Raw genomic sequence first — 12,526 nt, forward strand, 5'->3', positions numbered from 1 at the left:
GCAGTAGTTTTTTATTATTATTATTATACCTTCTGGAGTGGCAAAAGAATTTTAAATTTTGGAAGAATGTGATTTCTAGATGAGGTCACAGTAATGTGTACTACAAAATCGTTGTTAGTAGACGAAGACTAACTTTCTATTATATTTCTATGTTTAAATTTGCTTTCGCTAATCTTTTTTTTTTTGTAAAAAGTTGGAAGAATATGAGAAATTGGAGTTTAAGCTGGGATGAACCATAAAAAGAAACAAGTTATCATAGGTAACCAAGTGATATTTCAGTACTCCCTAAAAGTAACTTTAAAATTCTAATAGTTTCTGGATATACCGATGATAAATACAATTTTTTTCATCTTGTTAGCAGATGATGAGAATAAAATTGAAGTTAATCAATTCTATGTTTTTCTAAATTATTCCTCAAAAAGGCCGATGCGAATTATAAAGAAAAATCATTTAAAATGTTATTGTTCCATCCTTTTTTAATTCCTTTCCGCTATCTGAAGATTCAACTGATTTTATTTTTACTTTTACCTTCCTTTTTTTTTTTAATAAAACTGAAATTGATCAAATATAGCTTTTGCAGTTAAATACTTTTTGAGATCTATGAAATTCATGAGACGAACTCTCTGAAGAATAAAGAGAAGGAGTATTTTAGGATAATAATTTAGAGACGTTAGCTGATCTACAGGAAAATAATATCATTTATAGACCTAAGATCTTTCTATTGTAGAATGTACCAGTTCTTTATTTCAAGACATGTGGAAATATATTATAATTATTACATTTTTTTGTGTGCAAACTTTTGATTGATCGTAGAGATAATTTTAATGAGGAAATGTTTAATGAACCAGCTGAATATAAGCAGGAGTAGTAACAAGAACATTTAACTATAAAAGAAAATTGAATTTTCTCAATTCTTTTCTAAACAAATTAAAAATACTGATTGAAATGAGAAAAAATAATTTAAAATTCCGTTAGAGAACTCCAAAAAAAGTAGACTCCACACGTGGCCCAAGGTGTACAAGACTCTAAGCGCCAATCCTTTCTAGACTATTTAAGAGTGCACGCCTATTTCCGCCACTTTCAATTGAAAATAAAATAAAAATATTATTTACTATACCATGGCCACGTAATTGAAACCAATGAATCATCGAAATTAAATTCTTTTACCGTTATACATACATTTAATTGCCACCGGTTATTTTAACTTAATGAAATCGCTCAATAATAATAAAAAAAAAAATCATTTATTTAAACGCATACAACTTTCTACTACTGCAAATATTACTACCATCGAAAAATAAGCTTTTTTTGTTTTTAAGTCTTCTTACAACCAAGTACTAGCAAACATCCTCACAAACTGTAATCACTTATGCTGGTTATCACCGTAATCCTGTCCTCTTAGGCTCGCTGGAACTTGGTATAAAAAATGAAGAATCAAACTAAAACAACCAATGTGTCCACTGGAAAGACTAACCACTAAAACATCAACAGTACTGATGTACCCACAAACGTGAGGCCTGCATACAAGACTATACGGACTTTCTAGGACACTTTTTGGACCAAAATCTTCCATGGCAATACAATAAAATAACACTCTAAAAACCACTACTCAAATTAATGTGGAAATAACGGAGCAGAATTGTCAGGCTCCACTAAATCTTCCAAAATAAACTCCGTACAAAACTTCCGAACGCCTCACGACCATTAGACTTGTGGTCAAGTGAATAAAATAAGTTTGAATATGCTAGAATAAACATCAGTCAACAGAATGAGTTCTGTACGTAAACAAAAATCAGACACTTATTGAAAATTATTGATTCGATATAAGGTGCGTTTCATAACTATAAAACCACTCGAAATTTTTAATTTAAAAGAGTTCCTTGAATTGTAGAATTAATTGCACGCAAGCAATTTAAAAAAAAAGGTAAAATAAAGAAAAAATATCCATTCTAATTGAACTTTTGCTTTTTAAAATGTTTTTCATTAATAAACTTGATTTTGTGAGTGTGTCATAACTATAAAACCAATTGAGTAAACAATATCTGCTTGGAATCTTGTCATTTAAAAACAAACTCTAATCCTCTTATTGCGATAAATAGACACTGAACTTTAGTCTCCTTTTGTTTTCCATGCAATGATATTGAACATTAAGACATTGAACATTAGTCTCTTTGTTTTCCATGCAAGATGCCGCGAGGTAAACTACTCACAGACGAAGAAAAAGGTAAAATTTTGGCTTTTGCCGATTAGATTAGATTAGACTAGGGCGGCCTCAGGGCCTACGCCACTGCGACCCCTTTGGGTCTATTGTGGCTCCCCTAACTTTAAAGCTCACCCTCCAGACCTGTCCTTTTAATTAGACTCTTAATGCTGGAGAGTGACTTTTGGGTAAAACTCACAGGCCTTGGTTTTTCCTCCCCGAGAAGTAACATCCTTAGCCACACGAGCCCCTCACACTGACACAACACGTGTAGTGCCGTTTCCTCCTCTTCCTGACAGAACCTACAAAGGCTATCATCTGCCAGGCCCATGCGATGCATGTGTTTTCTGAGTCTGCAGTGGCCAGTTAATAGGCCTACAATCATCCTGATAGCCCCACGGCCTTGACGGATTAATTCTGCAGTCAGCCTCGGCGAATAGCCTTTAATAAACTCCTTCGGCTGTCTCTGCCCAGTGGTGGCAAGCCACCACTCCTGAGACCTACTCTGCACCCATAAGTTAATGGTCGCAGTCTTAACACACTTCGGAACCCCAAAACAGGGCTCCGGGCCAACGAAGTATCCCGCAGAGCCTTCCCGGGCCAGTAAATCTGCCGCTTCGTTACCCTTATGTCCTGAATGACCAGGTACCCAGAACAGAAAGACCTTATTTTGGTCACTAATTTCCTTCAGGGCACCCAGACAGTCCCAAACCAGTTTTGAGTTAACCTGATAGGAACTAATTGCCCGTAGAGCAGCCTGACTATCCGAGAAAATTACGACCTTAGAATTAATAATTCCTCGCCCTTCAATCTCGGTAGCACAGAACCTAATTGCAGCTAGCTCAGCCTGATAAACTGTAGCTAGTTTCCCTAGGCTAACCGAAAAGCTACATTTCGGCTTCACCCCGTACACTCCCGCTCCCACACCCTCCTCCATCTTGGAGCCATCAGTGTACCACATTGAATCTCCCAGCACTGGGGGTCCACGTCTCCAAGCCTCCCGGTCTCCAATACAGACTTTGAACGGCTTATCGAAGTTATATTTGGGAGTCATAAAATCCGAAGGCAGGCCCAAAATAGGATCGGCCTCCAGCTCCTCGTATAACTCTTGATATGCTCCTCCATGCCTAACGGTAATAGGAGCTTGTCCTTCCATAAGCCTAACGACAACGGCCCTTGTAACGCCCTGAATGTATATGTGCAGTGGGGGCAGATTTAACAAAACCTCCAAGGCCGCAGTAGGGGAAGTCCTCATGGCACCAGTGACACTCAGGCAAGCTAGCCTTTGAATACCACTTTGAAAAATTATGTCTTCGGGAAATCGCCAGGAGACTGCAAAGGTCCCATAATGTGGTGCGAAACTTTTTGGCAAACCAACAGAATTATGGAAAAAATAAAAAAGGTGGGCCCAAAAAAAAACTTTCACTTCGTTGTAAACGACGAATTATTAATTATTCAAGCAATTCAGTCAAAAGCATTAGCAAAATGATTTCTGACCTTAATCTGAACGTTTCACGCTCTACCGTGTACCGTGTTCTTAAACGAAGTAAATTTATTAAATGTCAAAAAATGCGAAAAGCGCCAAAACTTCAACCTCGCCATATTGCAGCAAGATTGGAATTCGGGCGACACAACATTTCCACTGATTGGCATTCCGTGATTTTTTTCAGATGAAAAAAAAATTAATTTAGATGGTCCAGATGGCAACAGGCATTATTGGAGAGATCTTAGAAAAAACCCTGTTAAATTTTCTAAGCGAAATTTTGGCGGAGGGAGTGTAATGGTGTGGTAGGAGCTTTTTGTTCAACGAAAATGCTAAAGTTAGCATTTCCCTCCACCAAAATGAACAGTGCAGAATACACCACTGTTCTTGAAAACCACTTGTTGCCTTTCCTTCACCAAAATAATCACGTGCAATGGACATTCCAGCAAGACAACGCTGCTATTCACACTAGCCGAGCAACCAAAACATGGCTCACATCTCATAACATCCCTCTCCTTCAATGGCCTGCTTGTTCTCCTGATCTTAATCCCATTGAAAATGTATGGGGTATCATTGTAAGAAAGGTTTACGCCGAAAACCACCAATACGGGAATGTGGAAGATTTATAAAATGCCATAATCAAATCATGGAACGAAATATCCGACCAAGTCAGAAAAAATTTAATTTCAAGTATGGGAAGAAGGCTTTTCCAGGTTGCTGAGAAGAGGGGAGGAACCACTGACTATTAAAAATGTACAGATGTTACAACCAGTAGTTTTTTGATAATGAAATTTTTTATTTTTATTTTGGTTCTATAGTTATGGAACATGTGAATTTTTTATTTTTTTTACATTTTATTTAAAAAACAAGTGTAAAAATAATAAACTGTAATATGTTAATGACACAATTACTTTTTCTTTTCAAATACCTGTTGAAACGTTCTGTGTACAGGTTGTAGGTACACTTTGGAAACTATAGAAAATTTTAAGCGAAAAATTGAAAAAAAAAAAAAAAAATTGGTTTTATAGTTATGAAACGCACTTTATATTATAAATAAACTCTGTGAGAAACTCTTACGACTATTTCTTTATTTAGGGCGCGTCATTCAACTGACGTCATTAGCGTCCGAAGGTTTTTTTCAAAGCACTGCTTATAGTTTCCTTAATTATCCTTAATTCTCCTCCAAAATTGAGATATAAAAAACTTCATTGAATTCAAATATAAGGAAAAAAGGTTATTAAAAAACAGATTTAAATAAGATTTTTGGATCTGAACGGCTGCATTCAATTATAATTATTTTTCATTTTATTGCCTTCATTTGGAACAACTTTCCATACAAGACAGATGTTTCAAGAGTTTCTGCGGTCTGAGAATTAACACTTCTTTTTCTATGGTTGGTTGAACAAAACATTGCCATTAATTAACATTTTTAGTTATATTACAAATTATCTGTCATTTTTATTTTATAAATATGCTTTTTTCATTCTCTTCAATCGATAATAACTGTAAATTTTCTTCCATCGCGTGAATTGTAGTTTGATAATGACGACAAAGCAAAGGATAAGGTTTAAGGAGTTTTTTTTGTTAGCCAGGTCACGTGCTGAGAAGTGTGGGACGTGAAAAGAAATGAAATTCTCTTGACATTCCTTCCTGCCTGACTGGTTGTTTATAAAATGGTTGCCGTGTTCCTTCAATCAATCCCCTACATCTTATAAATTTTGTGTAAAACTTCCTAATTCTAATTTAAGAACTATTTTTCTTTATTTTCAGTCAACTTTTTCTTATTAAACCAAAAAAGAGACAATTTTTCGTTAAATTTATAAGATTTTTATTATATTTAATGGTTCTGTTATTCCTTTATAATTCACTCACTAGATCGCTTCGCTCGATGAGTTGTAGGTTACAGTGAGCTGATTGGCTAAAACTCTTTTTGATTAGGCAGAAGTAGCTGCTCTCAGCTTCTGCGATACCCTCGTTTCTCTTAGTTTGGTCGGTACTGTGCTAAAAACCTCAAACTGGTCAGCAAGCTATTGAGGTCAAATTTCGTCATAATCCTTTTAGTGACCTTTAGGAAAAGAATCTTAATTTGACGGGTACTCATTGTTTCAGATTGTATTTCATCTCAGTGCTCTTAGAAAGCCAAATATGTTACTTATGTCATTCTCAATGTTTATGCAAAGTATTCCTGTAGTGGGAGAAGAGATGATTTGATTGGTTTAGGATTTTTGCTGGAACCAAAGCGCAAGAAAGCTTATTAATCGTTCTGACAAAATGCACTGTACAGTCTAATAAATTACTTTTCGCCAAAATGTAGGCGACAGAAATTTAGTTGGAATGAAAATGATAGATTGCTTTGCCAATCTTTTTTATTGGATCGTTCCAAGCCATTTTGCTGTCAATTTGAAAAGAAAAGTAATTAAAAAAAATACGTTTTCGAGGTACAAAATTATTTTCAAAACACAAATTTAGAAAGTAGAAAGGAACTATTCTGCGCCTGCGCCAAAGTTGGACCTGAACTTTTTGAAAGTTCATCTTTAAAATATCAAAGAAAATAAATTATTGATTACACTGTACACCCCGAATTGCACAAAAATTCAGATATAAAATGGAGAACCAGTTGGAAAGAGCTAATTACGAGTAAGTAGGTGACAGCTATTTGTTGAAATATAGGTAAAGCAACAGAATGGTGAACATATTCAGTTAGCGGTAGTTGTTATATATAATGAGATAGAAAGTGGATACAAGTAGTGACATTTCCGGATCGAACATAGGACATTATTCTACATTCACTTGTGCGCCGTTAAACTAACACTTTGCAATTTAATAGAAATTTAACTTTCACAATGTGTTAACGATATTTCAAATTTTTGAATATTAAGCGAATTAACATTGTAATAAATTTGCCCTATTAATAGTGTCTGTCCAGTAATCTAGTTAGCAGCAAAATGACAACGTGAAGGCAGGAAATGATGAAGGCCTGATTTGTGAATTGTTAAGAATTAGAGAAATCTTTTCTCTCGAGACTTTAACTTACAGCAAACATCAATTATTACTTTCTCTTACCGTTTTCAAAAAAAGAAAAAGAAAAAATCCCAATTCGAGATATAGTCAGAGATAGATAGGGCTTTGAGTGTGTTTATCTCTGGTGGTGGATAATTCAGTTCTAATCGATCTAATCGAAAACTGCTGCCCTAATGTACAAACTTGATTTAGTTTTATTCAAAAATTTTGCTAATCTGCGCATTTCTTCTAGTTTCTCGATATTTTTGTCTCATTGTGTAATTAAAATTATTATTACCTGTTGACGCAGTAACAACTAATAAAATTATGCATAATACAATGGAACATTACTTTATTACTATAATTATTATTTGCAATAAAAATTACCATAAATAAGCAGTAAATTTGAAAGTATTTCTCTATATAACAATTCTATTCGCATCTTATTTTCAATTTACTTTGTATTCACAATAATGTTTGTGTTTTCCACAACTCGAATTTAAACTGATGTAGAGCATACAAGAAAAGAGAGGATCGTGGCAACACTCTTCTTTCTGTCGACTGGAGTCGTTGGTCAAAGGGTTGAAGGGAGAAGTTGTGCTCCAGTATCCCTTGGCTCCATACTACTTTCCAGAGGAAGCTGTAATAGATGTAGCAGGGGTGGCACGAGATGTTTTATACAACGAGTAACCAAGCTGTCGATGCGCCGAGAAAAAAAAAATATAAATATACTGATGTACATCAGTGCCGTCAGACAGAGAAGTGATGAATATGGAACAAAAGCTCTAACGGTGGAGTTTCTATCAAAACCTTTATGATGGCTCAATAAAATAAGTGGATCAAATATCCGGGCCATTTAGAGGAGTTTAAGCCAACTTTTAGGCTGTGCAATGAAATTTCGACATAGCTTGGCACTTTTACTTAGTGAAGATCGACAGGACTTCATAATTGTGGTCTCTCTCTGATCAAGTAGGGATAGTACACGGTTCAAGGGTCTAACCACAGAGTAGTCTTTCATCCAGAATTTTCCAACCACATCAACCAACCCATAAATAACTATTACTAAATAGAAAGTAATGTTCTCTGCCTTGCTTCCGGAAAGTTGTTACTTTTTTAAAGATGTTGACCATCATGCCAAGTATCCCTGAACTAACTTCTGTATCAAACAAAACTTAGTATGTTGCTCCCAAAACCCATTTCAACTTAGAAGTAAGCAGTAGTAATAGTGATTCATGTGGACTTTGGTACTTTGAGTACAAATAAGCAAACTTTGGTTTAGATTTAATAAGCTCGGGTATTAAAGCTATAATAAGGGCATTAAGAGAACATGGAATTCACAGTACTGACTCCCAACTGATTCAGTTCAACTGAGGAAGTTCAGGACAGAATTCTTTACAGGATCCCCTGCGAAAAAAAGAGTTGTTTTTTTATTTTTATAAATAGTTTATTCTTGTTTCTCAATCGCAACTTGAAACGATCTTTGGTTTTTTAAACCCCAACTGTTACAGAACTTTATCTTTTCTTTCTTCCACTCTCTCTACGACCAATCATGTTAACGAGATAATTTATGTGCTCTTAGAGTAGGTTTTTATTAACAAAGTACATTTTGATGAGTAGGTAGGGTAAATCGTTAAGCCAACTACTTTTGTTACATTGTAATGTGATTTTGCCAGGAGTCGTCTTGATTTTAAAATTTCTAGGATTAAGTAGTAAGTTTGGGGTAAGAGTATGCAACATTAATACAGAATCATTCAACCTATTGGAAAAGTTAATTAACTAATAATGCTTAATTTAAATTATCTAAAATCATAGACTAAGTAATAATTACCTATTCATTATTTTGGGACAAGGAGAGATCCTCTTTCCGAAGGCACCGCAGCCAAAGAGCTCCTAATTAACTAAATAAGTATGTAATTGTTACTCTAGTAACTAAAAAAACTATACATGCCTAACATATAATACAAGAAATTTAAAAAAAACTTACTATTTAGGAATCAAAATAGACCAGATACAAAAAATTGACAAAACATGGAGATTTTTTCAATTTTTATAAGATTTCATTATAAAAGTGAAGAAAAAAATCGTCCATTTAATGAAAATAGTAACTTCTATTAAATAAAATATAATAATAATAAAAGCTACCTGAATATAGTGTAATGTTAGCGTAGCAATTCAAATAGGACCCCAAACTGGCACGCAATACCGTTTTGATAGCCGCAACATTCCATTCTGCAGCATTACACACTCTGTCAACTGTTCTCTCTTTCATCGCCACTTCAGAAAGCAGCTTTTCTGCATAACTGTTCTTTTCAGAGATTTCCTTTGTGAGAACACCATGTTAACTACTTGTTTACTTAGATTTTAATTTTTTGTTTGTTTGTTTATTACAAAATCTTAACAACAAGAGTACACACAGACTGTAACGCTTTGTGTTTTTTTTTTATTTGTTTCAGGAGTATGCATCGAAACGTGGCGGTCAAGAAGCACTCTTAGAGGCCATGAATACTAAATACTACTATTTCACAAGGACTAAAGGACTCTTCAGAATATGTTTTCCAAAAGAAAGACCGCCCACAGGTATTGTCTGATCCATTATTGGTATTTATAATTTCACCTATTCTTTTCTAACTTGTAATATGGTTTCACTCATCTTTTTTCTGTTTTTTTTTTTAATGATTTTAACTATTGTAAACAATAGTGTGCACATTTAAAAACTATTTTTAATTTAAACGAGTAGTGAGTGTTAGTAAAAGAAACATAAAATGAAGGCTTACTTTTGAATACCAATACATACTAAAGTATATATTTAAATTACTGTTCACTATTTTTGGTGACTGATTTATAGTTTCAATAGGCATTTATTTTTTCATCCTGTATATTTAAATTTGAACCCTATTATTTGATTTTTGTGCAATATATTTTGCATTTTCGACGTTTTCAGAAGTTAGTTATCAATATTTTGGAACTTATAGGGAATAAAGAAAGAAATTTCAATTTAAGAATAATTACATACAAAAACGGTTAACCCTTTCAAAGTTGAAGATTTCTTGAATTTAGAAAAGTGTATATGTACTTGATAAATGTATGTCCTTCTTAAAATTACAGGTTGAATAAAAAGTGAAGTTAGCTACTTCTTGTAAATTCTAATTTCTAGTCACAAGAAAATCCTAAAATAACCTGACAAGCTTTAATTCTTGAATAAGGAGAAGGGAAAGTAAAAGGCAATGCTTTTTCCATTCAAAATCTTTTAGGCTAGAGAATTTCCTTTAAGTACAATTAAACCATGACTAAGAAGTGAAAGCCTAATTTGTTTTTTAAGACTCTTTTTTAAAGATTACATTAATTTCAGGCTTATTTATTTATTTTTATTAGGAAAACCATCTATTTTTTTAATTGTGTTACATTAAATACTCGTTGTAAAAACTAAGCAGAAACTATTATAAAATTATGATCACGTAAATTACTTTGCAACTAGAATGTGAACGGTTGTAATAAAGTACTATCTACGTTCAGGAGGAAGTGACTAATAATCCTAGAAGGTAGTTTAGTAAAAGAAACTTTTATTATTATACAGAGATGACACGTCCTGCTGACAATGTAACTAAACACTACATTTAATAAAGTATAGCTATTAAACTAAGACTAGAACTATAACGCTCCTCACGGACGTAATAGCGTTCTTTAAACTCTCATTTCCGCTAGCCATTTATCTTGAGTTACCTTTGAAATAAATTCCAAGTTAATAGTTTATTCACTTCCTGTGTAGATAGTTTTCCACTAAAAGGATTAATCCGCTGCCTACTAAATCTGGCTTAACGTTTTCCTGCAAGCAGCCATTAGTGGGTCTGGACCAAAAAGTGAGAAAGATTGGGAGTTTCAATAATTAATGATGTATGTTAGTCATTTACTCCCTCAACTAAGGGAACGGTCTAATTATTGTCGCGCAAGATGAAGAGGATGCCACAATTACGTGAAAAACAAACTTATGGAAAAATGATGTCTAGAAACAAATGTCTTAAAATTAGAATGGGCAACCTATGTTGCTCAATGTTGCATTCAGAACAGATATTAAAGGGATTTGCTAAAGATAAATCCTTGAATAAATACTTATCAAAGTAGGGTCTTATTAGGGAGATTTAAGGAGTGGGGTGAGCAGCCTCGAGGTTGCTAAACTCCGAGTTGTGAAACCGCGATGTATTTTGACAAAGCACCTTGTGTTTATATAAACCTCCAAAATAGAAAGCCAGGATGCGAAATGCCCTATATGCCACTGAAATGGGGTTTTGGGAAATGTCAATAAAAAAAAAAAATCCTCGATAAGTTACAAAAATCAATCGTTTGGAAAAGAGCTTCGATTAATGAAACAATTTTAAAAGGAATATGAGAGAATGATAGGAAATATGCACATTAGGATGTTACACGGCTTCCAAAGCAGGCTCAACTTACTGGATGTTAGCAGAAAGGTTATACTGATAGGCGAAAGCCATGCTTAGGATGGACAGAACTTGCTAGTTATGCAAGGAGAAGAGACACAGCTTAAAAAAGAAAAATGTTGTATAAGGACATAGATCTTCTTCAAAACTTGATCCTTAATAAGGGATTCGTTAGAACAAGCACCCTAACAAGTCGATTTGGAGTCAGAAACCTTGCAATGCTTTGTTTCAAAGACGAACGCCTTGCCTCGTCCACTAATTTACATCCTCCCAGAAGCCCATTTCTGTATTCAACATGGAATTATAATTATAAATTTATATTATTTTAATATTAATCGCAATAAATTGTGTTTTTCTTATTGGTAATTTGAACTCTTATTTTACTATAAAACTGCCGGTTTTGTACCGTATCATTTCTTTTTATATTGTACTGTATATATCGTTATGTGACAACATATTACCAATATGTACGCAACTTAACCCAAAAAGTTTACACATACGCACAATGATACAATATTACTGGGCTATATAATGTGTAATTGTTTTGGTTGGTTTGGTTTCTTACAGACATAGAATGCGCTAGCTCTAAGACATTGTATGTCCCAACGTCACACTTGTATTTAATCATTTCTTACATAGATTTTTGTCAAAGATAATTTTCCTTTTGGTTTTTAAACATTACTGCTAGTAGTAAGGTAATTACGTAATATAAAAAGTAATAAGAAGTGTAATGGCACTTCTTAAAAACAAAGGAAATTATATGAATCTTACAGCAGCATTTCCCTTTATATATATTTATGTGTATGCACTTTTATTATTGACATAACACTTTATATGTAATGCTTTATATCACATTCATAACTGTAGTCTCGTCCGTTATAATGTTTGATGACACGAATCAGAAATGATTAGTTCTCAATTGGCTGAAAATGAAAAATTTATACCACAAATGGTTAACAAATTGCATTTATGAAGTGCAGAAGTTCACATTATTACTCTACTTTCTCTAATTACTCGAGACAGGGAGTATTTATCGCGCATTAAATTTCCAAAATTTACTAACAAATAAAAAATTTAAGTGACACATATATGTATATAGTATATAACGTGGCATATAGCGGTTAAATAAGAAAAGGTATCATTGGGACTCCAGAAGATTGGGTATATTGTATGCGAATATGTTAACAAAATATTTTAAAAACTCCGCCTATCCTGGCTCTTGCCAGAGGAGCTGCAATCTCTTCAGTGTTTGATTTTTGTGAGGTTTCTTCAAGCTTTGGCATTGAAGGTGGAAAAAAAAATGTGTAGCTTTTAAGTTATTGTCAAAACTGGATTTGGAAAGTCAAAAGACTTTTATTCTTGACAGAAAATTAACTTTTAATTAATGTAACTAACTCTTTTAGTTAAGTC

The 12,526-nt window shown here is 33.7% G+C and overlaps 1 protein-coding gene across 3 annotated transcripts in view; it reads left to right on the top strand.

Annotated features, from left to right (window-relative positions):
- LOC141449052 (uncharacterized) overlaps window positions 1-12,526 on the top strand; it is a 69,195-nt gene that overhangs the window by 34,457 nt on the left and 22,212 nt on the right. For all 3 annotated transcript variants that reach the window (XM_074118088.1, XM_074118090.1, XM_074118089.1), the window contains exon 2: window positions 9,137-9,260. In XM_074118088.1, coding sequence (XP_073974189.1) covers window positions 9,137-9,260 — 124 coding nt within the window. The remainder of the gene's footprint in view (window positions 1-9,136; window positions 9,261-12,526) is intronic.

The sequence above is a fragment of the Rhodnius prolixus genome, unplaced genomic scaffold (genome assembly GCF_049639745.1).
Source record: "Rhodnius prolixus isolate KJV_2025 unplaced genomic scaffold, Rpr scaffold_2, whole genome shotgun sequence".
In the NCBI taxonomy this organism is placed as follows: Eukaryota; Metazoa; Arthropoda; class Insecta; order Hemiptera; family Reduviidae; genus Rhodnius; species Rhodnius prolixus.